General features: G+C 50.3%; 2 protein-coding genes across 9 annotated transcripts in view; one reads left to right on the forward strand and one right to left on the reverse strand.

Moving 5' to 3' along the window:
* The window catches only part of BCL9L (BCL9 like), a 135,824-nt gene extending 118,125 nt beyond the window's left edge, over positions 1-17,699 (forward strand). For 6 of the 8 annotated variants that reach the window (XM_044997081.1, XM_044997084.1, XM_044997083.1 and 3 more), the window contains 5 exons: positions 2,069-2,279; positions 3,657-3,741; positions 3,963-6,351; positions 8,562-8,822; positions 12,733-15,255. In XM_044997081.1, the coding sequence (XP_044853016.1) occupies positions 2,069-2,279; positions 3,657-3,741; positions 3,963-6,351; positions 8,562-8,822; positions 12,733-13,889 (4,103 nt within the window). In that variant the 3' untranslated portion in view covers positions 13,890-15,255. Of the gene's footprint in view, positions 1-2,068; positions 2,280-3,656; positions 3,742-3,962; positions 6,352-8,561; positions 8,823-12,732; positions 15,256-16,604 lie in introns of those variants that run through there. The other 2 variants (XM_044997088.1, XM_044997086.1) reach the window with 2 other exon arrangements.
* Positions 17,700-17,763: 64 nt separating this feature from the next.
* Positions 17,764-27,477, reverse strand: part of CXCR5 (C-X-C motif chemokine receptor 5) — a 46,278-nt gene continuing 36,564 nt past the window's right edge. Inside the window, exon 3 of the mRNA XM_044996711.1 lies at positions 17,764-25,153. Within this exon, the coding sequence (XP_044852646.1) occupies positions 24,074-25,153 (1,080 nt within the window). The 3' untranslated portion in view covers positions 17,764-24,073. The remainder of the gene's footprint in view (positions 25,154-27,477) is intronic.

The raw sequence follows: 27,477 nt of genomic DNA on the forward strand, positions 1-27,477 counted from the left end.
CCTTGTGTCTGACTCAGTGCAGTGCAAACTGACAAGGGCTTACAGCAAGTTGATGTTCAAGGCTCCTCCCTTTAGATCGCTGGGTTTGAGGCAGTATAGCCCAGGGCACTAGGCTAGGAGTCAGGACTACTGGGTTCTCTACTTGGCTCTGCCACAGATTCACTGGGTGACCTTTGGCGAGTCACTTCTCCTCTGTGCCTCAAGAGAGAGGGATAATGCTGCCCTGCCCTTTACAAAACACTCTGTGATCCATGGGTGAAAGGTGCAAGGTAAGACTAACTGTTATTTCTGAGGCTTGCTGTGAGCAGATCATCAGGATGCTGCAATGTGTGACAAGAGAGCATCCAGCTGGAGAACAAATGGCCATTCTCCTGTTAGAAATGGCTGGATTTTAATAGTTCTGCATAGAATTTTGCCAACTCTGGCACCATGATCCCCATAATGTGGCGAGGAGTGAGCCTTCCTCAGACTGCCCCCATGACAGAGACAAGAGCCTGGTTCCCCTCCCAGCACAGAGACTCTAGGGAGTCTTGCTCAGAGACACAGGGTAGTCTGGAGAGTGCGCAGAGGAAGCTCTGGGTGAATCCTGGCCTTGCCCCCATTCCGGCCTTGTCCTTTATTTAATGCCAGAGCCTCGTAGTTCACATGAAGGGGCAGTAGCTTTACACTCCCAGTCAAGTTCAGGGCCTGGGGGGATGTGTGTTGCTCTGGCTTCAAGGGGGCTTTGTGCAGGTGGAAGTGCTAATGCAGACTCTCTACTAACTACCTTCCAGCTGTCCATAGGGCGCTGTGCAAATGCAAAGCACTAAGTGTTGTTGTTAATTACAATTATTATTAATATTAAGTAGGAGTATTATTAAATAATTGATAGTGATTAATTATTATCGCTCCAGTGTGCAGTGTCCCCTGAGTGTCTCTGTGGAATTGCCCTGGAAGGGGAAGGCTGGGGGTGTTTGGGGCCTATCACTCACCAGGAGGGAAAATGAAGGGGAGGATCTAAGCCACTCCCTGCTCCTCGCATATCTCTGGGAGGCTGTAGATATCCAGGCCCAGAAAAATCCCTGTTGTGTGCTGCCATCTGCTGGAGGCTGGGGGAATGCATAGCCCTGCCCTGCTGGCGGGAAGATGCAGGAGAGAGGCCCTGCTCCCCAACACATGCGGTTTTTGTTCTTTTCTGTGTTTTGTAAGGGGATAAACTCCAGGGTAGAATGTTGGGCCAGAGACACTGAATCCTCTTCTCACACGCACCTCTGACACTGGCCCTCAATCCTGACTCTCAGACTCCCTGCTACTTCAGTCCTGGGCTCCCTCGACACACACAGCTCTGCCTGTGCCTCTCATTCCCAGCTTTCAGATCCCACTATTCCAGCCCCAGGTTCCCCTACACCATAGGCAGTTCTGCCGGTTCCCCTCAATCCTGACCCCCCAGCCTTGAACTCCTGTGTTATACCAACCTCACTCTGGTAATTGCCCTTAGCCCAGACATTCAGTGTGTGCTGTTTAGAATCAGAGAATATCAGGGTTGGAAGGTACCTCAGAAGATATCTAGTCCAACCCCCTGCTCAAAGCAGGACCAACCCCAACTAAATCATCCCAGCCAGGGCTTTGTCAAGCTGAGCCTTAAATCTTCTCAGGATGGAGTTTCCACCACCTTCCTAGGTAACTCATTCCAGAGCTTCACCACCCTCCTAGCGAAATAGTGTTTCCTAATATCCAACCTAGACCTTCCCCAATGCAACTTGAGACCATTGCTCCTTGTTCTGTCATCAGGTACCACTGAGAACAGTCTAGATCCATCCTCTTTGGAACCCCCTTTCAGGTAGTTGAAAGCAGCTATCAAATCCCCCCTCATTCTTCTCTTCTGCAGACTAAACAATCCCAGTTCCCTCAGCCTCTCCTCATAAGTCATGTGCTCCAGCCAGGGCCATCCCTAGCTATTCTGGGGCCCTATGCAGCCCCCCCCCCCCCCCATGGCCAGGCCTCCCCAGGGCATCCTGCTCGGTGCTTCCCAGCAGTTTGTGTTATGCTGATTGTTGGTAACAGCTGCTCTCTCCTGTGTCCTCTGCAGACTGTAATGTAGCAGATCCTGCAATGTCCACAGCCCCGCAGCTTGGTCCTGGGTCCAACCCGCTGCCGAGCCTGAATGAGACCAGTTCTTCCAATGCACCACATGGCGCTGCTCCTGGCCTGCGGCCCGATGCTGGGGGCAGTGGAGGTGGTGGTGCCGGAAAGCAGCCTTCCCAGTTTGTTTATGTCTTCACCACTCACCTTGCTAACACGTAAGCGGTAAACCCCTGTGTCCTCCCCAATCCTCCCCATTGGCTCTGGCCACTTGGGTTGGTCTACCACAGCTGCCTCCTACATGCTGCAGTTAGCACTGCCGCCTCTGGAGAAGGTGGGGACTGGAGGTTCCCTGGGTTGTCCTTAGCATGACCTCTCCCCCTACCCCCAGTCCACATTCTCCTTAGCATAGTTGTCAGCTGCTGGTGGAGAGACTTCATCTTAAACGTGAGCTGTCTCCTGGCAGTGCCCTAGCGCTGCCACCTGCAACAGGAGCCACAGAGTGCATTTGGCCAGATGTATAATAAAAGGTCATAGGAGCACTGAAACATGTGTTGGCTGCTGCCAGAGGCAGGATACTTGGTTAGATGGATTAGTGGTATTATCTGGAAGGGCCCTGGGAGAACAGATTGCGGTGGGAGGCACTGGGTGCTAACACTCCAGATTATTGGCTGCCTTCGACTTGCTCCCTTCATTCTTTTGCAGTATCTCAGCCACTGATTCTTGGGAAACATACAGCTTTAGAGTGCCTGCTTAGGTCATAGCTAGAGTCCTGTGAAATTTTTTATTTTTTTTATAATTTTTCCTTTTATTTTTGGGGAACTTTGTGCTTGTTTTATCCATGTGGGAGGGGCTGGGTCCTGCTGCCAGGAGAAGTGGGAGGCCCTCACCCCATTGCAGCAGCTCCTATCCCGCAGGACCTCTCACTCTGAGTATTTAAGACCTGGCACATGGAGTCACAGTGCTGCTCAGTTTTGGCCCAGTTGCCCTCCATCCGAGGACCGGGGTGTGGCTGGGCCAAATTTGAGTGAGTGGTGGTGCAACACCATCTGCTACTCACTCAAATTTGGTCCGGCTGCACTTCCCTGTCCTTTCCTGTTGCGATGGCAGAGGGATGGCCAGGCTAAACCTGAGCAGCATTGTGACCCCTGTGCGCCAGGTCACAAAGCTCGGTGCAAGGAGCTGGGCCCAGCCCCTGCCGTAGGGTGAGTTTTCATTTGATAGTTGTGTTATTTCACATTTGCAAAGAACATGGGGTTCTAGTCCTCGCATATCCCAGTGTCTCCCTCCCAGGCTATATCCCTCTGGCCGCACACAACCACCAGTGCAGAGCACAGCACAGTGCACAGTCCAGGGGCTGGGGAAGGGGAAGCTGCAAGGCAGAGATGCCCTGAGATCTGTGCAGAAGAGGTGGAAGTTCAGTGCCAGCTCTCCTCTGAGATTCCCACGATGAGCCCAGGGGGCTTGGGCACTCCCCTAGGGGGCCAACGGGCAAAGGTAGCCCTGCTGGGAGTTCTCAGCCTGTGGACCAGGGTGTTGCTAAGTATTTCTGGCTTGACACTTTGCTGTTCTTGACCGGCTGCTCTCTCTCTTAGTGCCGCAGAAGCTGTCTTGCAGGGGCGAGCAGACTCCATCCTGACCTATCATCAGCAGAATGTTCCCCGGGCAAAGCTAGACCAGGTATGGCTGGGGGTGAGCCAGACACTCTGGTCTGTGCATGCTGCTGGCTAATGTCCTCATGGCCGGTCACACCCTGACCCCACTTGCAGCTCACATTCTTTCAAGGGGGATGGGCTCAGTTGGCTCTTGTGGGGATTCAGGGCTCGAAGCCCACCCAAGGTCTGGGGCTGTACACCTGCCTTATGTGTTTCTTGCTGACTTTAGCTTCCCCTTTCTCACAGGCTCCAGCTCCCAAGGTACTGGGAGTCGCCGAGCAACTGCCAGTTAACCCACCTGCCTCCAGCACTCCGCAGTCCCAGCCCCCAGCATCGCAGGGCAACCAGGCACAGCCTCAGCCCCCCCCAACACAGCCCCCCCCACCCCAAAGCATCAGTCAGCAAGCTTTGCCTGCACCAACTACCCTACCCCAGGAAGGGACGGGAGAGGACATTCGGCGGGACCTGACTCCCAACTCTGTGGGAAATAGCAGCGGCAGCACCCAGCCAGGAAGCAACCACCCCAACACACCCAATGCCTCCACCAACCCGATGCAGCCTGGGCAAGTGGACTCTTCTAGTGCTTCCAGCTCTAACTTACTGGGGGATGGTGCCAGTGCTGGGGCAGCTGGAAATGGGCAGGTAGTGCTGGGCCCCAGGAACCCCATGAACTCAGAGGGGCTCTCTAAGGAGCAGCTGGAGCACCGGGAACGCTCTCTGCAGACCCTGCGGGACATTGAGCGCCTGTTGCTGCGCAGCGGTGAGGCCGAGCCCTTCATGAAGTCCAACCAAAGTGCTGGTGAGGGTGGCCCCACTCCCCAGCCGCAACCCCCACCCACCCAGCCACCCCTCCCACCTGCGGGCATGAAGAAGTATGAAGAGCCCCTGCAGTCCATGATTTCACAGACGCAGAATCTGGGGGGCCCCAACTTGGAGCATGAGGTCCCCCACCACCCAGGCTCTGACATGGGGCAGCAGATGAACATCATGATGCAGCGGCTGAGCCAAGACAGCCTGACGCCAGAGCAAGTGGCCTGGAGGAAGCTGCAGGAGGAGTATTATGAGGAGAAGCGGCGGAAGGAGGAGCAGATCAGCATCCATGGTCGACCCATGCAGGAGATGATGATCCCACAGTCCATGGGTGGCATGATGATCCGGGGGCCACCACCACCTTATCACAGCAAACCTGGGGAGCCGTGGCCTCCAGGGATGGGCAACCAGCTAAGGGGGCCCATTGAGGTCCAGGACCCCATGCAGATGAGGGGAGCACCCCCCTTCCCAGGGCCAAGGTTCCCCGGAAATCAGATGCAGAGGGTCTCTGGCTTTGGCGGGATGCAGAGTGTGCCCATGGATGCCCTTGGGTCCATGAATGCTATGCAGCGGCCAGTCAGGCCTGGCATGGGATGGAATGATGATATGCCTCCAATAGGAGGCCCAGGGAACTTTCCACAAGGGAGCCTGCCCTACCCTTCAGGGCAAGGGGACCCTGAGCGGTTCATGAACCCCCGAGCCAGGGAGGAGATCCTGAGGCACCAGCTGATGGAGAAGCGCCCAGTGGTGATGCAGAGGCCCATGGGGATGTCTGGCAGCTCCATGAGCCAAGGTTTGGAAATGGAGAGGATGATACAGGCTCACAGGCAGATCGACCCGTCGATGTTCCCTGGACAGATGCCAGGAGAGAGCCTAGGTGGTGCATCCATAGGTATGGACTTCACAGGTACCCGGGGGATGTTGAGCCCACCCATGAGCCAGTCGAGCCTCCGAGACATGGATGCGCCCATGGGACCTGGGAACCTCAACATGAACATGAATGTCAACATGAACATGAACATGAACCTCAATGTCCAGATGACCCCACAGCAGCAGATGATGATGTCGCAGAAAATGAGGGGTCCTGACATGATAGGCCACCAGGGCATCAGCCCTGAGGATCTGGCCAGGGTGAGGGCTCAGAATGGTAGTGGTGGCACAATGATGGGGGGGCCACAGAAGATGATGATCCCTTCACAGTTCCCCAGCCAAGGGCAGCAAGGCTTCTCAGGTGGGCAGGGCCCCTATCCCAGCATGCCCCAGGAGATGGGCAGTGCCCCAGACATGTTCAGCCCTGAACAGGGTGCCATGTCCATTGGGAACATCGGTGGCACCACCAGGCTTAGCCACATCCCTTTGCCGCCAGCTTCCAATCCCGCTCCCACCCAAGGGGGCAACCTAGCCAACATGCACCCGGCACCCTCACGGGGGCTGGGCCGCAGGCCCTCCGACCTCACCATCAACATCACCCAGATGAACTCCCCTGGCATGGCCCACCTCAAGTCCCCAACGCTCAGCCAGGTGCACTCACCGCTTGTCCCCTCCCCATCTGCCAACCTGAAGTCTCCACAGACGCCCTCGCAGATGGTCAGCATACCACCGTCCAACCAGTCTGGGCCCCTGAAGTCGCCTCAGGTGATGAGCTCCTCCCTCAACGTCAGGTCTCCCACCAGCTCACCAAGCCGCCTGAAGTCCCCTTCCATGGCCGTTCCTTCACCCGGGTGGGTGCCATCTCCCAAAACCACCTTGCCAAGTCCTGGAGTCAGCCAGAGCAAGCAGCCTATCAGCATGAATTCGTCAGCTTCCATGGGAGGGCTGGATCAGGGTAAGCTGCTAAACTGTGTATGTGAGTGGGATAGGGCCATAGAATTAAAGCCTGGTGCTCCGAAGGTCTCTGCACATTGCTGGTCACTCTCATGGGGCCCAATAATTCTGTGGCTTCCAGACCCCTATTTTCCATATACTCAGACTGGTAGTGATTACGTGGCTATTTCCCTGCAGGGCAGTGGTGGGAACCTGCCTTCCCATAGCCAGCTCTCCCTGTGCTGGGATTTGGGGTCGGCGAGTGGGCATCTAGGGCCCAGCACTGGAAGTGCTGTGATAGCAGCCTAGTTCCTTTTCCAAAGGGATAGAACACGCCATCTCCCTTTCTGTGCCATGCACCAGGCCTCAGGGCAATGTGGCTCAGCATTGGGAAGAAGGGAGCAAGAGCCTAGATTAGGGGAAATGCATACAGCCTGGAGAGGGACTGCTCTTTCCTGGTGGTCTGAATGAGCCTGGCCTGTCCGACACATGCAAGTCTGCACTTGCTTCTTCTGGGGATTAATGCCAGTGATTTGCTGTGCTCCACCCCACCCCCTGATGCTGTGCTCTCTTATTTACAAGGAGCAAAACCGAGTAGGCAGCCTACTATGCACTGTAGAGGTTTGGAGGGAGACATTGGACCAAATTAGAAATGGGGAGCCAGGATCCCAGCATTCCCAAATCCCTCTGCTGAGTGGCTCGTGCTCTCCAGAGTTGGGTAGGGATGGAAAAATGGATTGATGGGAGACAGAGTCCTTAAACATATGTCCTGACCTGGGGAAGTGCACTGAAAGGAGGGGACAGTGGGTGTGTCTCTGTCACTGAGCAAACCCATTCCAAGGGTTGGGGGGATTGCAAGATGTGTCTGGCCAATGTCCAGCTCCCTGCATTTCCTTGTGTTTCTTTTCTCAGGCCCCACGTCCTGTTGTCTGGGGAGACTTTTTGCAGGTAGATCAGAATTTAATCCAGTTATTTATGCAGGCAGCATTGTCTAATGGTCAAAGCAGAGTCTGAGAGAATCATAGACTATCAGAGTTGGAAGGGACCTCAGGAGGTCATCTAGTCCAACCTCCTGCTCAAAGCAGGACCAGTCCCCAACTAAATCCCCAAATGGCCCCCTCAAGGATTGAACTCTCAACCCTGGGTTTAACAGGCCAATACTCAAACCACTCAGGACTCCAGAACTTTAAGCCTTGCTCTGCCACTCTCACCTTGGCCAGGTCCCTTCACCTCTTGGTGCTTCAGTTTCCCCTGGCCCTGATTTGAGTCTTTCATTGTCCCTCTGATGATATGACAAGGATTCCCCATCCCCACTTTCTTTCTTCTACGTCCACTCATATCGGGGTAACAGGACGGGCTAGAAAGCAGGGTTCCTTCCTAGGTACTAGGGGGCTGGTTCACCTCTCCCCCCATGCCTTCTAGCAAGGTTAACACTTCTCCCCACCCCATTCCCCTGTACAAACAGGCTGTTCCCATCCATGCCTACTTGCTTGAGGAGGCCTTGAGTGAATGCTCACAAGACACGCTGAGTGCCAGAAACCTGCCCACAGCTACATCCAGGGAAGGGACATCAGGGTAAGGCCCCTGAGGTATCTAGTGCTGGAAGAATGGTTCCAGGTAGCCCTGCATGGTGCAGGCAGCATGTGCTCAGAGCTACTTAGTGCAGTGGCGTGTCAGTCCCATCTCGTACTCTCACCCAGAGCAGATTGTCGGCCAGGCCACCAACTGCTGCATTTTTCTTACTCGCACTTGGCCTCTGCACACACGACATGCACGTGCGTGCCCCAGGGTTCCAGGTCCTGACGTCTCTGTGTTAGCTTTTGAAGCTGGTGTGTATTTTGCCCCCAGGCATCCAGCAGGAACTTTAAAAAGAAGCAGGTAGGGGAAAGGGGCAAAGTTTTCTGTATCCAGGTCTAGAAAAAGGCCTCAGACTCAGTGCCTTCCCCTCAGCACCCGCCCCTCCTTCTTCAGTTCACGAGGGAAAGGCCCGAGCTCAGAAGTTGGGACTAGATCAGATCTAACTCCCCTATAGTTTGGGGTGTCTGGTTCTGGTGCCAACCACAGCAGGTGGTCCCAGCACAGAACTTCCCCAGAATCCATAGGGGGTTTTGGTTGGGGGCCAGGCCTGGTCTGGGTCTATCGCTGTTCCAGAGAATTGGGGATGCTGCCTGATGGGACCAGGCTGCAGCTTGCAGGGAGCACTAAGCTGGTCTCTCTCTCTCTTGCTTGCAGGTTCGCTCCCTCCTGGGCCTAGGAGCAGTTCCTCTGCGCCAGCCAGTAATCCCTCTAGCACCATGAATCCCAACATACCTTTTACTTCCTCTCCAGATCCATCCCCTTCCCAGAACCCCCTCTCGCTGATGATGTCACAGATGTCCAAGTATGCCATGCCCAGCTCCACACCACTCTACCACAATGCCATCAAAACCATCGCCACCTCTGATGATGAGCTGCTCCCAGACAGGCCTATGCTCCCACCAGGAAGCATGCCAGGTACGTTCTTCTGGGACGGTGTCTGCGCCAGCAGGGAGAGCAAGCTGGAGCTGGGTTTTATAGGGGTAAGACTGGTCTTATGGCTCTCAAGACCTGGGAGGCAGGACACCTGGGTGTGGTTCTGATGCTCAGAGTAGGGATCAGGAATTCTATTCCCAGCTCTGCCACTGACTACTACTTCTGTGGCTTTGGACAAGTCACTTAGCTTGTCAGTTTCTGTTTCCCTATCCCTCCCTGCCTCTGTTGGAGCATGGGGCTCAGTGCATTGATGACTAGAAAGTACCTGGGGAGCATGGCTGGGGATGTGTTGTAGAAAAGTGTGCTAACTGAGAGCCAGAATAGGAATAGACACATTTGGAGCTGCAAAGCAAGGAGAACGAAAGGGTTAATTGAGTCAGATGAGAGCATTTATCCTGTGGGGAAGAGACGAGTTTGTTCCAGGCACAGGGAAAAGCCTGAGGAAGAAGTTGGACAAGGGAGAAGACTCAGTGAGCCCTCTACAGGGACAGGACATGGTGTAATCCTTGTTGTGCACCATGCTGTGGAAGGATCACTCCTTTCCAAATGTATGACTTAATATAGTAGAGACTCCATGGCTGTATCCTTGCTGTGGCCTCTCAAAATGTCACAGAGGCAGCAGGTTAGAACCCAGGATCGCCCACTCCAAAAGCATTGGCCTGAGCAACTGAGTTCAAGGAAAATTACTATCTGTTAGCAGTATGGGGCCTTGACACACAGCAAGCAATTCTGATTCCAGCCAGCAGAGGGCAACAGTGCCATATACACACCAGCCAGTTAATTGCAGTATAATACAGTTGGGTTATTAATGGTAACTGCAGTCACTGTAAGTCCACCAGCATGCTAGGGGTTAAAGTTATTGCAAGGGTTACATCTCCTTAGGTGAGAGATAAGGATGTCAGGTCTGAGGTATGGGTGCCTTAGCCTGTCCTGAGTGTCTTGATGAGTGTCTTGGGCTCCCAGTGTTCTCACTAGCACAAGTAAAAGCAATGGAGCCCGTCCAGCTGTCCTGCATTCAGGTGTAACCAAAGGCCTTGGGGAAACTCTAGCTCCCTGGATACTATTGACTAAGTTCTTTAAATGGAACTGCTGAGCTGGCTTCCCAGGCTGGTTTCCCAGCTTGCCGCAGCTTTGCAAATGCATTGGGCGCTTCCAGAACCTGGTGCGAAGCTGGCAAGTGTTTGTTTGCTTGGGATTGGCAGGTGCAGTGCTGTTCTGCCATCTGCTTCTTACTGACTGGCCAGGGCCAGCTGCTGCCTTCTCCATGTGCCATTGATCTGTATGGCAAACACAGTGAGCCCAGGAGATACTAGACTTTCTAGCCCAGCACACAGTCAAGATCAGCTGAGGGTAAAACAGATAATGGGAGATGCAGCGTTCATGTGGGTTACATGTACATCCCCATGCCCGGTGGGGATGATGTGACACCCCTAGATCTTACTCATCTCCCTATCCTCTTCGGCATCTCTTCTCTGCCCCCACATGCCCAGTGTTCCTCCCTCAACCATCTGCCTGAGTGTTGTCTCTGGGATGGCAGGCCCATGTTCTAGTATTTGGCCACTCCCCTTGATTGAGTCCTAGAGCTAGCTTTCTAGGAACCATGTTTGCCCTGCTTGGAGGAGGGAGGGGGCTGTGACATTTGGGATGCCCTTAAATTTCCCCCTACCACCAGAGATGTCCCATCACCACTATCTCCAGCCCCGAGCTCTGCTGTAGGAAACCTCAGATGGTCTCAGCAGGGTATGTCCCAGTGGGATGGGAAAGCCTGAGCGGGGACTGGGCTATCCAGTCCATGCAGGGTCCCAGTGTCTGTGGTCAGAGCTGTGTGAGAGAGAGAGAGGCATAATCTGAGAACTCCTTAGTTCTGATTTCAGAAAGTCTTTCTGACCTCCACAGCAGGGGGCCCACACCTCCCTCCCATGCTGGCTGTGACCATTGTGTAAGCCAGGCAGTGCTGTGCGGTAGGTGGGTAGCTGTGGTGTCTTTCTCAGTATCCACCACTGGGGGGCACGTTGGAGCTGCACAGAGGTTGCCAACTAATGGTTGTGCTGAGGGTGTTCTTTGTGCTCAACACAGTAGAGAGGTTGCTGTGCTGTACTGTCCCAGCCTGTGTAGCAACAGAGGGGAACAGGATTTGCTGGGCTGGTAAGAGCCACAAGCCCCATGAATGGCCAATGACCAACTGAGTCTTGCAGTAACATCCCTTGAACCCCAGCTATTCCCTGCCTGCACTAGGCCAGCTCTGAGGTCTGGAGCAGCTCTCACCAGCAGAAGCAGCAGCACCTACCAGGGGGCCCTCTTAAGGTAAGTCTACACTGCATCTGGGAGTGAGCCTTCCAGCCTGGGTCCACAGACTCACTCTAGCACTCTAAAAATAGCTGTGTAGATGTTACAGCTTGGGCTGGAGCTCAGGCTCTGATAAGAACATGAGAACGGCCGTACCAGGTCAGACCAAAGGTCCATCTAGCCCAGTATCTGTCTACCGACAGTGGCCAATGCCAGGTGCCCCAGAGGGAGTGAACCTAACAGGCAATGATCAAGTGATCTCTCTCCTGCCATCCATCTCCATCCTCTGCCGAACAGAGGCTAGGGACACCATTCTTACCCATCCTGGCTAATAGCCATTTATGGACTTAGCCACCATGAATTTATCCAGTCCCCTTTTAAACATTGTTATAGTCCTAGCCTTCACAACCTCCTCAGGTAAGGAGTTCCACAAGTTGACTGTGCGCTGCATGAAGAAGAACTTCCTTTTATTTGTTTTAAACCTGCTTCCTATTAATTTCATTTGGTGACCTCTAGTTCTTGTATTATGGGAATAAGTAAATAACTTTTCCTTATCCACTTTCTCAACATCACTCATGATTTTATATACCTCTATCATGTCCCCCCCTAGTCTTCTCTTTTCCAAGCTGAAGAGTCCTAGCCTCTTTAATCTTTCCTCATATGGGACCCTCTCCAAACCCCTAATCATTTTAGTTGCCCTTTTCTGAACCTTTTCTAGCGCTAGAATATCTTTTTTGAGGTGAGGAGACCACATCTGTACACAGTATTCGAGATGTGGGCGTACCATGGATTTATATAAGGGCAAAAATATATTCTCAGTCTTATTCTCTATCCCCTTTTTAATGATTCCTAACATCCTGTTTGCTTTTTTGACCGCCTCTGCACACTGCGTGGACGTCTTCAGAGAACTATCCACGATGACTCCAAGATCTTTTTCCTGACTCGTTGTAGCTAAATTAGCCTCCATCATGTTGTATGTATAGTTGGGGTTATTTTTTCCAATGTGCATTATTTTACATTTATCCACATTAGATTTCATTCATGAGAGCCAAGCTCCAGCCACCCTTGCAACTTCGAAGCACCATCTACACTGCTATTTTTAGAATGCTAGGACAAGTCTGTGGCCCCGGGCTGGAGGCTGGCTCCCAGATGCAGTGTTGATGTGCCTTTACTGTCTCAGTAAGGAGAGAGAGGGGCTGGCCTCCCAAGCATGTGCTCTGTGGTGCTCACCTCTCCCCTGTACAGCCTAGCATCTGGCTGGTATGGGGCAGGGTGTGATGCTGCCATGGCAATGAGGTGCTGGGTGAGGGTACTGAGCAGGTATCAGGTCTGACAGCAGCCTGAGAGCAGAGTCCCCTGGGCTTAGGGACTCTTTCACTGACCTTACTGCCTTGATGGACCCTCCATGGCAGACCCTCTCCATGGGTCTAGCAGTGGGAGCAGAGATGGGCCGGGTTTGAACACTCCAGGGAATCTGGCTGGAGCTGATCTCTGCTTAGATGCTGATTTCAATGGAGAGAGCTGCTAGCACCAGGGACACACACTCTGCATGTGGTGGGAGGAGGTGCATGGGCATTGAGTTAACTCTCCTTCTCCCCTTCATTAGGTATCACAGGAAATCAGCCAAATCAACTGCACTTGAATTCAGTGGGGCCTGCATCCTCACAGAGTCCCATGGGGATGAACTTGCCTGGCCAGCAGCCACTCTCCCATGAACCCCCCACATCCATGATGTCCTCGCCGAATCCCCTGGGCACCAACATTCCAATGCACCCTGGTGCACAGGGGGCGGGTGTGCCCCCCCAAAACCCCATGATGCTGCCTCCAGGGCCCCAGGACTCCTTGAACCAGCCCTGTGGCCCTGTGCCAAACAATTCTCAGATGATCCCTTCCAACCAGCTGGTGTTCCCCCGCATGCAGCAGCCCCACAATGCCATGCAGTCTCCAGCTGCAGGTATGCCCATGACACCAGGAGGTGGAGGAGGGGCTGGGATGCAGCAACATTACCCGCCTGGGATGCCCTTGCCACCAGAGGACCTTCCCTCCCAGCAGCCTGGCCAGATGCCCTCCCAGCAGCACATGCTGGGCAAGAACATCCCTCCTCGGATTGGAGATCCCTATCCCCCTGTGCTTCCGGGTGTGGCTTCAGTGCTGAATGACCCTGAGCTCAGTGAGGTCATCCGCCCCACACCTACGGGCATCCCTGAGTTTGACCTCTCCAGGATCATCCCTTCAGAGAAGCCGAGCAGCACCTTGCAGTATTTCCCCAAGAGTGACAGCCAAGCACCGAAATCACAGCCTTCCAACCTCCACCTCATGAACCTGCAGAACATGATGGCTGAGCAGCCACCCACACGGCCGGGCATGAGCGCCCCCAGCCTTCCAGGGCAGCAGGGCGTGCAGCGGGGACTCAACATGTCTATGTGCCACCCTGGACAGGTGTCCATGCTGGGCAGGACAGGTATGCCACCCCAGCAAGCCATGATGGGGAATAGCATGCACCAGGGCATGATGTCCCCCCAGCAGAGTCTGATGGCCCAGCAGAATTTCATGCTGATGCAGGCTAAGCAGAGGAGCATGTCTGTGTCAGGGGAAATGTACGCCCAGACGGGTCATATGATGTCGCCTCAGGGCTCCCTAATGGGGCCCCCACCTCAGCAGAACCTTATGGTCACACACCAGATGAGGCAGAGGAGTGTTTCACTGGACAGCCAAATGAGCTACATCTCCGGGCCTGGAAACATGGCAAACCTGCCTTTCTAATCATGTCCTGAGGGGCAGGGGCCGATTGTAGAAACATTTTTTTAAACCTTTATTTGGGTTAGGGTTGGGAGGCTGGGGCCTGTGGGAGTGTGGAGGGGGGATGTTTTTCATATTGGATTTGCCTCTATAAGGAAAACCAGATGTGCAGTAAAATTGATGTGAATCCTTTTTGGGGGGTGGGGCATTATTATTTTTGAAACCCAAGTGGTGACTGGGGGCTTCCAGACCCTACGGCAGTTTGTAAAATCTTCCTTTATTTTTTCCTCGTAGTGTGGGTTCTCTTTGTTTTTTTTTGTTTTGTTTTAAAGAACAACCAAAATGTACAACAAGATTTTGAATGAGCTGTAAATAGGGCTGGGAAAGGCAGAAACTTGTGCTGGTTTTAAATTGTCTGTATTTCTGTGTTTTAATAGAAGCCTCAATTTTCTGTTTTAAAACAACAACGAAACTTTTTTAAAAAATCAATGTACGAGGATTTAAAACTCTTGCAGAGGGGGTTCTAGGGCAGTGGGAGGAGGTGTGAATGGGCATTGAGAGAGCCGTCTGCAAAAGAGCCTCTTTGCCAGCCCCACATCATTCATGCATCAGAACAGCTTGTGTGCAGGGATGGATGGTTTTGAACAGACACATATACACATCTTAGATCCTGATTCTGCAGTCAGACCCTTTGGGCCTGTACTCGGTTCAGGGGTGCACCCAGTCATATGGATCCATCTACAGGATTGGAGCTGCTGAGATGTCTCTAAAACAGTGTTGGTGTTGGAGTCGCTGTTTGGTTGTAGGGATTGATAGTGGTCTCTATCTGTCTCTGCTACCTGGTGAAGCTGCTGGCAGCATGAGCAAGGAGAGGGCCTAGTTGTTTAGTTTAGGGACACGTGCGGGTCTGATCCCACTCTGCAAGTAATAAGTAACTGGACCATTAGGCCTCCACCCAATCATGACACTCCCTGCTCCCCTCTCCATCCCCAGATGCTCTGTGTGATGTGTGTGTGCCCCTCTGGAGTGGAGATAGCAGAATGAACACTGGGATTTCTGACTAGATGATTTCGTCCTGTGCTTCCTGGGTGTGTTGTGCAGAGGCCAGGAGGGAACTCAAGACACACACTGACACACACACCCCACAGAGCATCCCATACTCCTTGTTGGCTTTGCTCCCACTTACATGAGTTCATGCATCTCACCCTGCTGCACTATGCCCCTTGTCTCGTAAGTGCACACATTTCTGTGGGAGAGCTAGCCTGATGCATAAAAGCAAGCATTTTATGGTAAAGATTCTCCAAGCATTTTCTCAATCTGGGAATCCCAGACTCCTCCATGAAAGGCCCTAGAGGCAGTTGGCCAGCAGTTGTAAGGCCACCCTGAAACCACCTGCAGCAGCCCTGCTCTCTATGATGGATGTGCAGCCTATAGAGGCATCAGGTCCCTGCCTGCAATACTCCAACTGGATACAAGAGGCCTCCTGCTCGGACTGAGCTGATGTTTTTCTAAACGAAGCTCTAGTTCAACCAGTAATTTATTCAGGGAAGTTCCATGGCTTGTGTTATGCAGGAAGCCAGACTAGATGATCACAATGGTCTCATCTGGCCTTAGAATCTATGCTGGGAGACGTTACTCATAGGAGCAGCTGGGACTTCATTTCCACCACCACTGTAGGGTACTTAAAGCATGGACTACAAGCATAAGTTTTGTGTGGGGGAGTGTGCCCGTGCCTGGCACCCTCTTCCTGCAGAGAGTTCTAAGAGTGTGCTGTGACAGCTTTTTGAAGGGAGATAACCCATGTGTGCATGCAGCCTCTGTGGATTGCAGGAAAATATTCTAAAAAGTGGATCCAAATGACCATCAGAAAAGCCAGCCTTTTTGTTGCCCCTCTCATAACAAAGGGGCCCGTTCCTTAAGCACCACAATGGAGGAGAAATAAAGCTTCTGCATGGAGAAGTTGAGAAGCACTGCATGAAATGTGAACCTTCTCTTTGTGGTTCCAAAGAGCAAAGGCTGTTCACAAAGGCTGCTGAAATGCACCAGCCCAACAGTCTCTTAAGCCAGATCCCAATGGGCTGGAACCAAAAAGTTTAGACAGAAACATTCCCAAGTTTGAGGGTGTGTGGTGGGAATAGGGCTGGCTGGGAAGTCTGGATCCAAACCAGGCAGAAGGGTGTTGAGCTCTGGTCTTTTGCTTTGGGCCTGTGTCTAGGGACCATGAGTGCAGCTCTCCGAACAGCAATGGGCTAAAAGCAGAGCCACTTTTCCAGCCCTGTCCCATTTGGTAAAATAGGAACAACCCATTGCGTTGCCCATCTCTGCCTGGGACAGTGCCTTGCCCTGTTGAAGGGCCAAGAGGGCTGTCCCCTCCACTTCCCACTATAAGTGCACTCAGGCACCTTGCTTTTTAACCGGGGTGGGTTTTTTACCCATTTCAGAGCCTGGAGCGGGGAAGATTGGTGCTGGAAGAGACGGTTCAAGCAGAACAATACAAACCCTACTGTAAAACAAGCCTTCCCTATTTCTCCATGTTGCCCCCGGGCAGTGCTGTTGGGGATGACACCTACTAGCATTTCCCTTGTAAACACCATTGGGAGTTGCTCAGGACTAGCACAAGCCCCATGCACCACAAAAGCCTCTGGCCCCATATGCTCAGGGGCATTTCACCCTCCACCATCAAGTCTCTCTATCTGAAGCCATAATATTCTTTAAAATAAAATTAATCTTTGTCTCCAGGCAGCCATTGCTTTGACCCGAGTGATTAAAAGTTCCAGTGTGTAGACCTCCCACACGTCCCTCTACCCATCTGGTCTAGCTGAGAACTGTCCTGAGGTGTTGGATCTCTTCTGTCAGCATTGTCCTCATATGAGTCAGGGCCTGCAAGCTGCAATATGTCTGTGTGAGGAAAGCCAGTGCAGCTGTGTAGAAGAGCAAGAGAGAGAGCTCACAGATGCAGGTGGGAGTGACGGCATTCCAGGTAACAGAAAGGGAAGGTGATGGTGATGATGTTGTTTATCAACATTAGATTGCATGACAGTTGGGAAGGAGCAAGGCCTACAGGCCAACCGCCCTGAATACAAAAGTGAAATTCTGGTACTTTGCAAGGCTGTTGGTCCTCCTGGGGTACTTTTTGTTTGGTCTTCAGAGCAGCCAACTGGGAAGTCATAACCAATCCCCACTACTCTACCAGCCAGTCTTCATGATGTCTGAATCTGGAGGCAGGCAAGGCTGAGTGGTGCCTTTTTTTGCTTTGGGTACCATCTCCCAAACAGGTCTAGTTCATCAGCAATATGGTGGGAGCCTTTCAGAGGTGAACGGTAGCCACCCCTTGTTAGGCCTCGGCAGAGCGTTTGCTCTCAGTCACCCTCTGCTGTGCGCTGGGTCTCATCTTGAGTCTTGTGGTTTATTGCTTCATTTATTGGCTTGAGTTTTGTGTGCTGAGTTCTACCCAATCATGGTTATGGATGCCCCTTTGTTTCTAACAATGATATGTCAATGTTTTTTCCTGCTCCAAACAAAGGAAAACGTCTTTCCAATGCAATTTTAAGCAATCACATGTCCAGAATTAGCTTTCATGTCAAGGTAACAGTGACTGACCCTCCCCCCCCCCTTCTCTGTCATCCCAGGGAGAAACTTCCCCAATCATTTTGTACCATTATATAAATATATATATAAAAATATAAATATATAAATACAATATGTGAAGACATCTTATTGGTTTTTATTTTGAAACAATTTTTAGGCTTGTTTTTTGGGTATCTGTGCTGCCTGTAATGTATTGACCTGTTTTATAGGTGCCTTTTTATTAAAAAGAGAAGTTTCAAAACCTGATCCTTGGAGCCTGTCTTCACTGGTCTGAGTTTCGTCAACATTAGCTAGTGTGGCCCACGGTAGTTGGGGGCTCACATCAAATCACATATTGCTGGTAGTTGCTGTTTGGTAGAGCCCCAGCGAAGAACTGGCTTGGACACATGCATTTCTTCTGGTTGTTTTCTCCAAATTATGTTTGAGGAATGAGGAGAGTTGTTGCCATGTGAAGGGCAGAGCTGTTGTTAATGCCCAGATTATCCAAACTACAAGTCAAATCTTAGCTTTTAACTGCAATCCTTTCCAATGATGTCAGCAGCAGTCTTCTGCTCCGAGCAAGAGCTGATGCTGTAGTAGCACCTATGATCAGCGCCACTGGCTAACCCTCTGTTGCTGCTTTTTGGGTAGCTCATCCTCTCCATTCAGTTGGAAACAGCTACCATGAGGCAATAAAAGAGCCCATTCCCTCCCTGCCCTGCTGTCAGCCCAGCTCTCTGCACTATAAACCGTGCGTTTCTAAGCTCTCTGCTCTCTCAGAACTGCAGAGCCATGGATGCTCCTGAGCCAGTCGCTCCTGCTGGGCAGAAGCAGTGAAGGAAAGGAGCAGTGTTGGCTTTATTCTCTGACTGCTCCTTTGGAGCTAGTACTCAAGGCTACAGAATAATCTTCACTCACTGATTGCCAATGAGGTCAGTCGGCGTACGTGTCTGTGTTCTTTCCATGTGCTGTCCCAGCTCTGCACAGAGAGCTAGCAGAGTAGACTTCAATATATTGAGACAAGTTACACATTACACTCCTGGCTAAGAACATAGGAGTTGCTGATTCAAACCCTCTTTCTGCTTGCTGAGCTGAGATTTGAACTTTATTCTCTTACCTCCAGTGAATGGCTTAAATGCCAATGTGGGAGGTATTTTGATGTGGGAGCAACCTTGGTCTTTCTTGGTGAAGCTGGTCCACTGCCACTAAATAATTGGGTCAAACTCAGGCTGTGAATCTTTTGGTAGTCCAGTTGTTTTGGTATGTTCTCCAGAATGGGTGAGTTGCTGGTTCAAATCCCTTTTGTGCTGGTTGAGATGGGATTTGAAGCAGGCTCCCTTACCTCTCAAGTGAAGGGCCTAAGTGCCAGCCTGGGAGGTATTCTGACATAGGGTTCCCTCAGTCTTTTCTATTGACGGTGGTCCACTTTAACTACATAATAAATGGGCCAAAGTCTGCCTCCATGGCTCTTGATGCTAGGGGGGGTTAGAGCACTTTTCTGGGATGTGAGTGACCCTGGTTCAAATTCCCCATTTGTCTCAGTGGAGGAGGTCTGGTGCCTGAGGTGCAGGCCCTTGTAAATTGACTGTGGACGATACAGAGCAGCTCTTGCTGCTTTAATTAATGAGTAATGGTGGCCATACAAAAGACCCAAATCCCCCTCTCATCCCCAGTAGCTAGGATACACATCCAGGCTGTGGCAGAGCCCTTCTCTGCTTAAGAGTGTGAGCTGCGGGCTCCCACCTCCCAGGGAAGAGTCAGAGGTGGGCAAGCCCTGTCTGAATCCCCTCCCTGTCCCAAGATAGAAATGGCCTCCTGAGAAAGGGAGGGGGTTCAGACAAGGATGTCCCATTGCAAAGGGCAATCACCTGGGAGGGAGGAAATCCCTGTGCAATCCCCTGCTGAATAGGCAGAGTAGGGATTTGAACCAGGCTTTCCAACAACCTAGGTGTGAGTACCCTCACCACCAGCCTATAGAGTGATTCTGACTTTTGGCCTGGCCTGAAGAATTGTTAAGTCAATTGCAATAGCTTCCACAGGCAAGAGTAAGGGAGCATCTCCCACAGGCCAGGCATGTAACCTAACCACCAGGTTGCAGAGCGCATCTTGCTCATGGGCTGGCCTAAAGACTAGTTAATTCAAGTGGAACGGCTTCAAGAGGCAACAATGAGAACCACCCCATCATGATAGCCCAAAGTTTAGGGTGCACCCATGGGCTACAGGAAAGGGCTAGTCAAGCCCTCTCTTACCAGACTGGGGTGGGTGTGTTGCCCTAGCATTTCCCACACTCTACAGCAGTCACTGAACCCCTGGCCTAGAGAAGGCATCTCAACTATTCTAGGGGCCAGTGAGTGGGTAAGTCAAGTGGAACAACTTCAAGAGGCAAACATGAGGGAACCCCTCCCCCCTGACTTTCTGTGGCTTGTTGGTGGCCTCAGGGTCCTGCTACACTCATCCCAGCTGAGGAGCAGTGGAGCAGTCCTCCAAGCAGGCTAGAGTGGCTGCAGAGGAAGCAGCTAATCATGGCCCAGGAGGGCCAAATAAAAGGAGCTGCAGAGCAGCGTAGCAGTTAGTTGCTGCTGGAAGCTGGAGAAGAAAGGACTGCAGGCCTGTCTAGCTGAGGGATCTGCAGCACAATGGACAGCGAAGTGGGAGCAGGGAATGGGAGAGTGAGAGGCTCCTGGCTGGCTGCTAGGACTGAGCCAAAGACAATTTGATCCCCAGTCCCTGCTAGCACTGAAGGAGCTTTGGGCTGGCTGCAGACACTGAGTGTAGGGACTGAGCCTGGAGAGGGCCACAGGAAGATAGTGTATCCAGGGAGGAAGCCCTGGGGATACAGCCCAACATTAGGGCTGGACTGATTTAAAGACTGCACACACACCCAACCAGAGGGGGGCGCTTGTGAGAGGCAGGTGCTGACCCCATTATAGGGGCCCATGGTATTGTCAGTTGGCATGCTGAAAGAAGTTACTCACCTTGTGCAGTAACACTGGGTCTTCGAGATACAGGTCCCTGTGGGTGCTCTGCTGTATGTGCACTTGTGTACCTGTGCTGTTGCTTAGCAAACTTTGGTAGCAGTGTCCTTTTGATAGCTGCCAATCACTGTGCCCCACCAGGCTGAGTCTTGGATTCTAGCTAGGAAAAGCCCCAGAGGTAGATCCTGCCACAAAGTCCCATCGGTCCCAGTTGTTCAGGTAGGGGGCAGGTCCAGTTCTCAGTCCAGAGAAGCTATTTCTTACATGATCACTGCTCCTCTGCCCTGTTGCACTGACCTGTTTGGAGCTGCTCAGGTATTTGGGCATGTAACAGACTAACATCTGTTAAAGACTTCGCTGCATTCGATGTCCAGCATCCTGTGTGTTTTGGTGAAGCCCAGGGCTTAAATTCTCAAAGATTATTTCCTGGAGCGCCCCACCCCATTAGGGGCTCCAGGCTTTAACTTAGGGGTGGGGGGGCACCAGGGCTTGGGGCTTTAGCCCCGCTACCGCCGCAGGTTTGAAACTATTTACCAGAGCTCCACGCTGGTGTGCTCCAGCTGAATTTAAGCTCTGGTGAAGCGCCTCTTTCTTTGACTCACTCTTGCCTCTTTGCTTGATTTGTTGCCAGGTAGCCATGGATCGGCAAGACTGGGCTGCAGAGTCACATAGCAGGCAGGAGTGCAGTGCAGTGCATTATCCCTATTTTGGAGACGGTCAAACTAGGCTATGTGACTTGACCAAGGCCACATCAGGTATCAGTGTCACAGCTTTGGAATCACTTGCTCAGACTGCTGGACCATACAATCTCTCACTATTGAGCTGCCTCTTCTTGCAGCCAGGGCCAAACTTGGATGAGCAGCAGAGCAGGCAGATGAATAAGTGTTTTTGCCACCAAGCAGTTCTTGCAGCAATTATGGAAACCTGAGAGCACCAACTCTCCCTGGGCCTAATGCACTGTGAGCACTTTAATAAGATCTCTCCAATGAAACAAGATCCAGTTGATTTTTTCTTACTTAAAGCAGCTGAGCTTTGAGTGTAACTCTGCTATGGGTTGGCAAATCTGAAACTTGAATAAAGTAGCTTATAGTAACCTACTAGGGTTAGCTGATGTCTAAGTACAATGGTGATGGGTGCTCTGGGCAGTCCTTGGTTAAAAAACGAGCTAAACTTGGATCTTACATGTGCCCTAAAATAAGAGAGGCTTCTGCAGTACTAGTGAAAAGGACAAATTCCAGTGAGCCTCATAAGCAACACATGAAAGGCTCCTTTTATCTCCATACAGAACTTATCAGAAAGGCATCTGACCAGCCAGCAGCTATTCATTGGTCTCTCTGATATGTCTGTTTCAGAATATTGACAACTGCAGCTGACTTTCTGCAGAAGCATGAGACAGGCGAGGTGGAAAAAGTACTTTATTTAATTAATCATTATAGTTCATTTAAAAAAAAAAAGCCTCTCAATATCTCCTTTGAGTTATGAACAGTGAAATAATGTACAAACTGTACCTGGACTTTGCCACAGTAGCACAGTTTAAACAAACTTTTCGGCATTTCTCCCTGCTTGGACCATAAGAATCACCTCATCAGCTTCACTGGGGTTCTCAGTGGCTGTGCTGTGAACACCGCAGGGAATATTTGATTTTTTTGTTGTTGTTAACGTTACATCCCTTGGAATTTAAAAAAAACCCAAAAAACTCTCTAAACCTTGGACTTTTCCCGTTGGGGTTAGAGTTGGTAAAAGGCTTCACCAATCCTCCATTTTGGGCTGAATTTAGCCCAGTGGTGATCCTTTAAATATGGATCATTCCCCTACTTCTGACAGATCATTTTTCTGGAAAGGGGTGAGTGAATTGTAGTTGGTCTCTTTGTTATTGGGTGAATGCTACTAGTGACCCTAGCACAAAACTCAAACATCCACCCGGCCACATGGGCAGTTTGACAACACTGAAATTAATACTGATCAGCAGAAATAGTTTTAGTTTTGCCTAGAAAATCAGGTTAATTTTGGAGCAGATTTTTACAAATGTATTTGTGGGTAGGTTGTGCCTAGGATGAGAGGTGGCCAGTGGCTCTTTAGGCAGAACTATAACTAATACATTTCAAGCCAAAGTAACACTTTACCTATTAAGAAAAATATAAAGAAAGCAGCAGCATTGCCTACACGTTGTCCCTGTCGGTGTGACAACAGCTAATGGAAAACAACATAGTTAAACAGAGTCCCTTATGGCTGCTGGACACAGCCTTACACTGAAATAACCCCAGCTGTGGGTTAAAGCTGCTGTCGTGAGTTTGGTGCATGTCTGTGTAGAGTAGGCCTGATCCTGAGAGCTGTGGGGTACCCACAACTCTGGTATGAAGTCAAAGTTCAGACCTTTTTACCCTAAAATCTAATACGTGAAATTTTTAAAGACACCATCAATGCAGATAGAGCTAAAATGCCTGAAAGCACAGTACAAAGCATAGCAAAAACTTTCCCTTGTCTCCCCCTGGAAAAAAAACACCCCACCCCACCCCAAACTCCTCTTCTCCTTCCATGTTCTGTTTTACTCTGGAATAACAGGAATTCTTGCTCTTAAAGCCAAGAGATAAAGCAACCGACCCCCAAAGCAAATCAATAACATGTTCAGCCTTATTTCCCTCCCCCTCCCACCCGGTAATCAAAGTAGGAGAGGGTCTGTGCCAGCGTTCAGTTACAAGGCTGGACAGGGGCTGCTCAGAGAATATTCACCCTCAAAGGAAATCAGTTAGTTCCAGTAAGTCAGTAACTGGAATTATTAATAGAAATAAAATGGATTGGAAGTGAGTGAGAAAGTATGCAGCTGATGGGCAGGAAAGGAATTCCTGACAGTAAAGTCTTTGGGCCTATGGAAGAGTCTCCCAGTGTGAGTCGCAGAAATGCCCCCATTTGGGATCGAGGGACCCAACCGTCCCAAAGCCCCAGGAAAGGCACAACAGGAGACAACCCGACTTTGGCTGGAGGAAATGGGCTGGCTGCCTTACAGGCCTCTTCTACTTCCAGATTCTGTGATGCAGTCAGAAGAGCAGTGTCCAGTCCTTTGTATTGACCAGAATGGTGTGTAACATGCAGCTATGTGCCCAAGTAACTAAAACATACTCTAAACTTCTTCATATTGTACATGACTTTGATTAAACATAGAACTGTTTCTAATTAAAAGCAATAATCGGGCTGTATCACTTTCTTCTGAGCACCTCAATGAGCTGCACAGACTAAATCATGCTCTTCCATTTCTTTGATAAAAATCTCTCCGTCATCTGGAATTTCCTGTTAGTCATTTTCTAAGGGCCCGATTCTGTGGTTGGCTCTGTACATGGGGCTCCTCCAGTGGGGAGAATGCAGTATCAGAGCTAACTAACTAGGGTCCCAGTCAGCCCCTTTGCAGTGGTTGCTATGTAAAGTCAGTATTTACCAAGGGCTACACAAACCATTTCTCCATATACTTAGCACAGGAAGTAACTATGTGGTAACAGTTGACAAGTATTTGCTGTTTTAATGGTGGCCTTTAGACCTCAGTTTCTTGTGGAGAGGAGGGAAGTGGTAGGGATGATACTGAGGCAGAGCTGAGTCTTGCACCAAGGGCATTACATGCTCTGCTGGCCAGGATCAGCAAGGTCTATCTCAGCCCTGTGCCCAGTTCTTTCCCCACTAGAAGGTGCTGACAGAAGTGATGGTGTCCGACTCAATCCCACTGCTCTTCCTCGTCACATCAAGGATCTCCTGCAGGGTCTCTTGGCTTATGCAGCCCAGGTCCCGGAGGATCCGGAAGAAGTCGTTACGGAACTTGACTCCAACAAAGGCATAGAGGATGGGGTTGAGACAGCAATGTGTGAAGCCAATCACCTCTGTCACCATGATGCTGGTGCCCAGCTGGTCCGCCAAGGCACAATCGTTCGGTAAGGTTTCCAGCTTGTCTAGTGTGTCCAAAAAGATGACCATGTGGTAAGGGCTCCAACAGAGTAGGAACACCCCTGTGACCAGGATGGCCACTCTCACGGCCTTCTGCCTCTGCAGCCGCTGAGACTGGCACAGGGTTCTCACAATGGCTGTGTAGCAGTAGCACATGACCAGCAGGGGCACAAAGAAACCCACAATGTGATACAGGAAGCGGGTTGCCAGCCACATGTTGCTGCCATGAATCCCAACTTGCTGGAAATTGCAGACACTGTGGTTGCTCTTGTCTGACCAGACCTCCATGAGCACTAGATCGGGCAAGGTCAGCACCAGGGAGAGGAACCAAATGGCCAGGCAAGTGAGGTGGATGGACCTGACTCTGCGCTTCCTGTAGGTGTGGATAGCATACACTATGGCCAGGTAGCGATCCACACTGATGCAGCCCAGCAGCATGCTGCTGCAGTAGAAGTTGATCTTGTGGACAGCGCTAAGGACTTTGCAGAGGAAAGTGCCGAAGATCCAGCCAGTCAAGCTCTCGGTCACGCCAAAAGGCAAGGTGAGCAATAGCACCAGATTGGCCAGAGCTAGGTGAAAGAGGAAGTTCTCGGTGGTAGTGCGGGCGCGCTTGTAACGCTCCAGGATGATCAGTACTAGGGCATTGCCCAAGGTCCCCAGAAGGAATATCAGAAGGTAGACTAAGGGCACAAAGATCTTCTTGAAAGGATGTGTGGGATCACTAGCCAGTGATGAGACTGTTTCTGGACAAAAGTAGTCATCGTAGGATCTTGTGGTGTTGTCATTGTCATTGTAGTCACTGAATTCCCCCAGCAAATTCTGCAGAACAGGAGGAGAATAATTATAGGCTGCAGTTTCTGTACTGCCATTTCCCAGGAGAAAGCCCAACCATTACATAGGAACTGCCAGATGAGATTAGACCGTAGTTGATTAAGTCCAAGGCCCTGCCTCTGGACAATAGCCAGCACCAGATACTTCAGAGGAAGGTGCAGGAAACCTCCAGCAGCAGATGTGGGATAATCTGCCACCAGTGAGGGTCTCATCCTGATCTTTGATTGTTAGAACCTCCTGCTCCAGCATTTAAGCCAATGTCTATCTCTCTTACATTACATGTTTTATCATTAAGTAAAATATTTCTTGATATTCTTGTTATCCATATAAATATACTAAATGGATTCTTTGCTTCAGTCTTCACGGCTGAGGATGTTAGGGAGATTCCCAAATCTGAGCTGGCTTTTGTAGGTGACAAATCTGAGGAACTGTCACAGATTGAAGTGTCACTAGAGGAGGTTTTGGAATTAATTGATAAACTCAACATTAACAAGTCACCGGGACCAGATGGCATTCACCCAAGAGTTCTGAAAGAACTCAAATGTGAAGTTGCGGAACTATTAACTAAGATTTGTAACCTGCCCTTTAAATCGGCTTCGGTACCCAATGACTGGAAGTTAGCTAATGTAACGCCAATATTTAAAAAGGGCTCTAGGGGTGATCCCGGCAATTACAGACCGGTAAGTCTAACGTCGGTACCGGGCAAATTAGTTGAAACAATAGTAAAGAATAAAATTGTCAGACACATAGAAAAACATAAACTCTTGAGCGATAGTCATCATGGTTTTTGTAAAGGGAAATCGTGTCTTACTAATCTATTAGAGTTCTTTGAAGGGGTCAACAAACATGTGGACAAGGGGGATCCGGTGGACATAGTGTACTTAGATTTCCAGAAAGCCTTTGACAAGGTCCCTCACCAAAGGCTCTTACGTAAATTAAGCTGTCATGGGATAAAAGGGAAGGTCCTTTCATGGATTGAGAACTGGTTAAAGGACAGGGAACAAAGGGTAGGAATTAATGGTAAATTCTCAGAATGGAGAGGGGTAACTAGTGGTGTTCCCCAAGGGTCAGTCCTCGGACCAATCCTATTCAATTTATTCATAAATGATCTGGAGAAAGGGGTAAACAGTGAGGTGGCAAAGTTTGCAGATGATACTAAACTACTCAAGATAGTTAAGACCAAAGCAGATTGTGAAGAACTTCAAAAAGATCTCACAAAACTAAGTGATTGGGCAACAAAATGGCAAATAAAATGTAATGTGGATAAATGTAAAGTAATGCACGTTGGAAAAAATAACCCCAACTATACATACAACATGATGGGGGCTAATTTAGCTACAACGAGTCAGGAAAAAGATCTTGGAGTCATCGTGGATAGTTCTCTGAAGATGTCCATGCAGTGTGCAGAGGCGGTCAAAAAAGCAAACAGGATGTTAGGAATCATTAAAAAGGGGATAGAGAATAAGACAGAGAATATATTTTTGCCCTTATATAAATCCATGGTACGCCCACATCTCGAATACTGTGTACAGATGTGGTCTCCTCACCTCAAAAAAGATATTCTAGCACTAAAAAAGGTTCAGAAAAGGGCAACTAAAATGATTAGGGGATTAGAGAGGGTCCCATACGAGGAAAGATTAAAGAGGCTAGGACTCTTCAGCTTGGAAAAGAGAAGACTAAGGGGGGATATGATAGAGGTATATAAAATCATGAGTGATGTTGAGAAAGTGGATAAGGAAAAGTTATTTACTTATTCCCATAATACAAGAACTAGAGGTCACCAAATGAAATTAATAGGAAGCAGGTTTAAAACAAATAAAAGGAAGTTCTTCTTCACGCAGTGCACAGTCAACTTGTGGAACTCCTTACCTGAGGAGGTTGTGAAGGCTAGGACTATAACAATGTTTAAAAGGGGACTGGATAAATTCATGGTGGCTAAGTCCATAAATGGCTATTAGCCAGGATGAGTAAGAATGGTGTCCCTAGCCTTTGTTCGTCAGAGGATGGAGATGGATGGCAGGAGAGAGATCACTTGATCATTGCCTGTTAGGTTCACTCCCTCAGGGGCACCTGGCATTGGCCACTGTCGGTAGACAGATACTGGGCTAAATGAACCTTTGGTCTGACCCGGTACGGCCTTTCTTATGTTATGTTCTACAATCTCTTTTGAATCTTATTAACTCCCTGGCTTCAACTATTTCCTGTTGCAATGAGTTCCTCAGTCTAATTACACACTGCGTGAACAAGTATTTCCTTTTGTTAGTTTTGAATTTGCCACCCTCAATCTCATTGAATGTCCCCTTATTCTTGTG

The sequence above is a fragment of the Mauremys mutica genome, chromosome 22, assembly GCF_020497125.1.
Source record: "Mauremys mutica isolate MM-2020 ecotype Southern chromosome 22, ASM2049712v1, whole genome shotgun sequence".
NCBI classification, from domain to species: Eukaryota; Metazoa; Chordata; order Testudines; family Geoemydidae; genus Mauremys; species Mauremys mutica.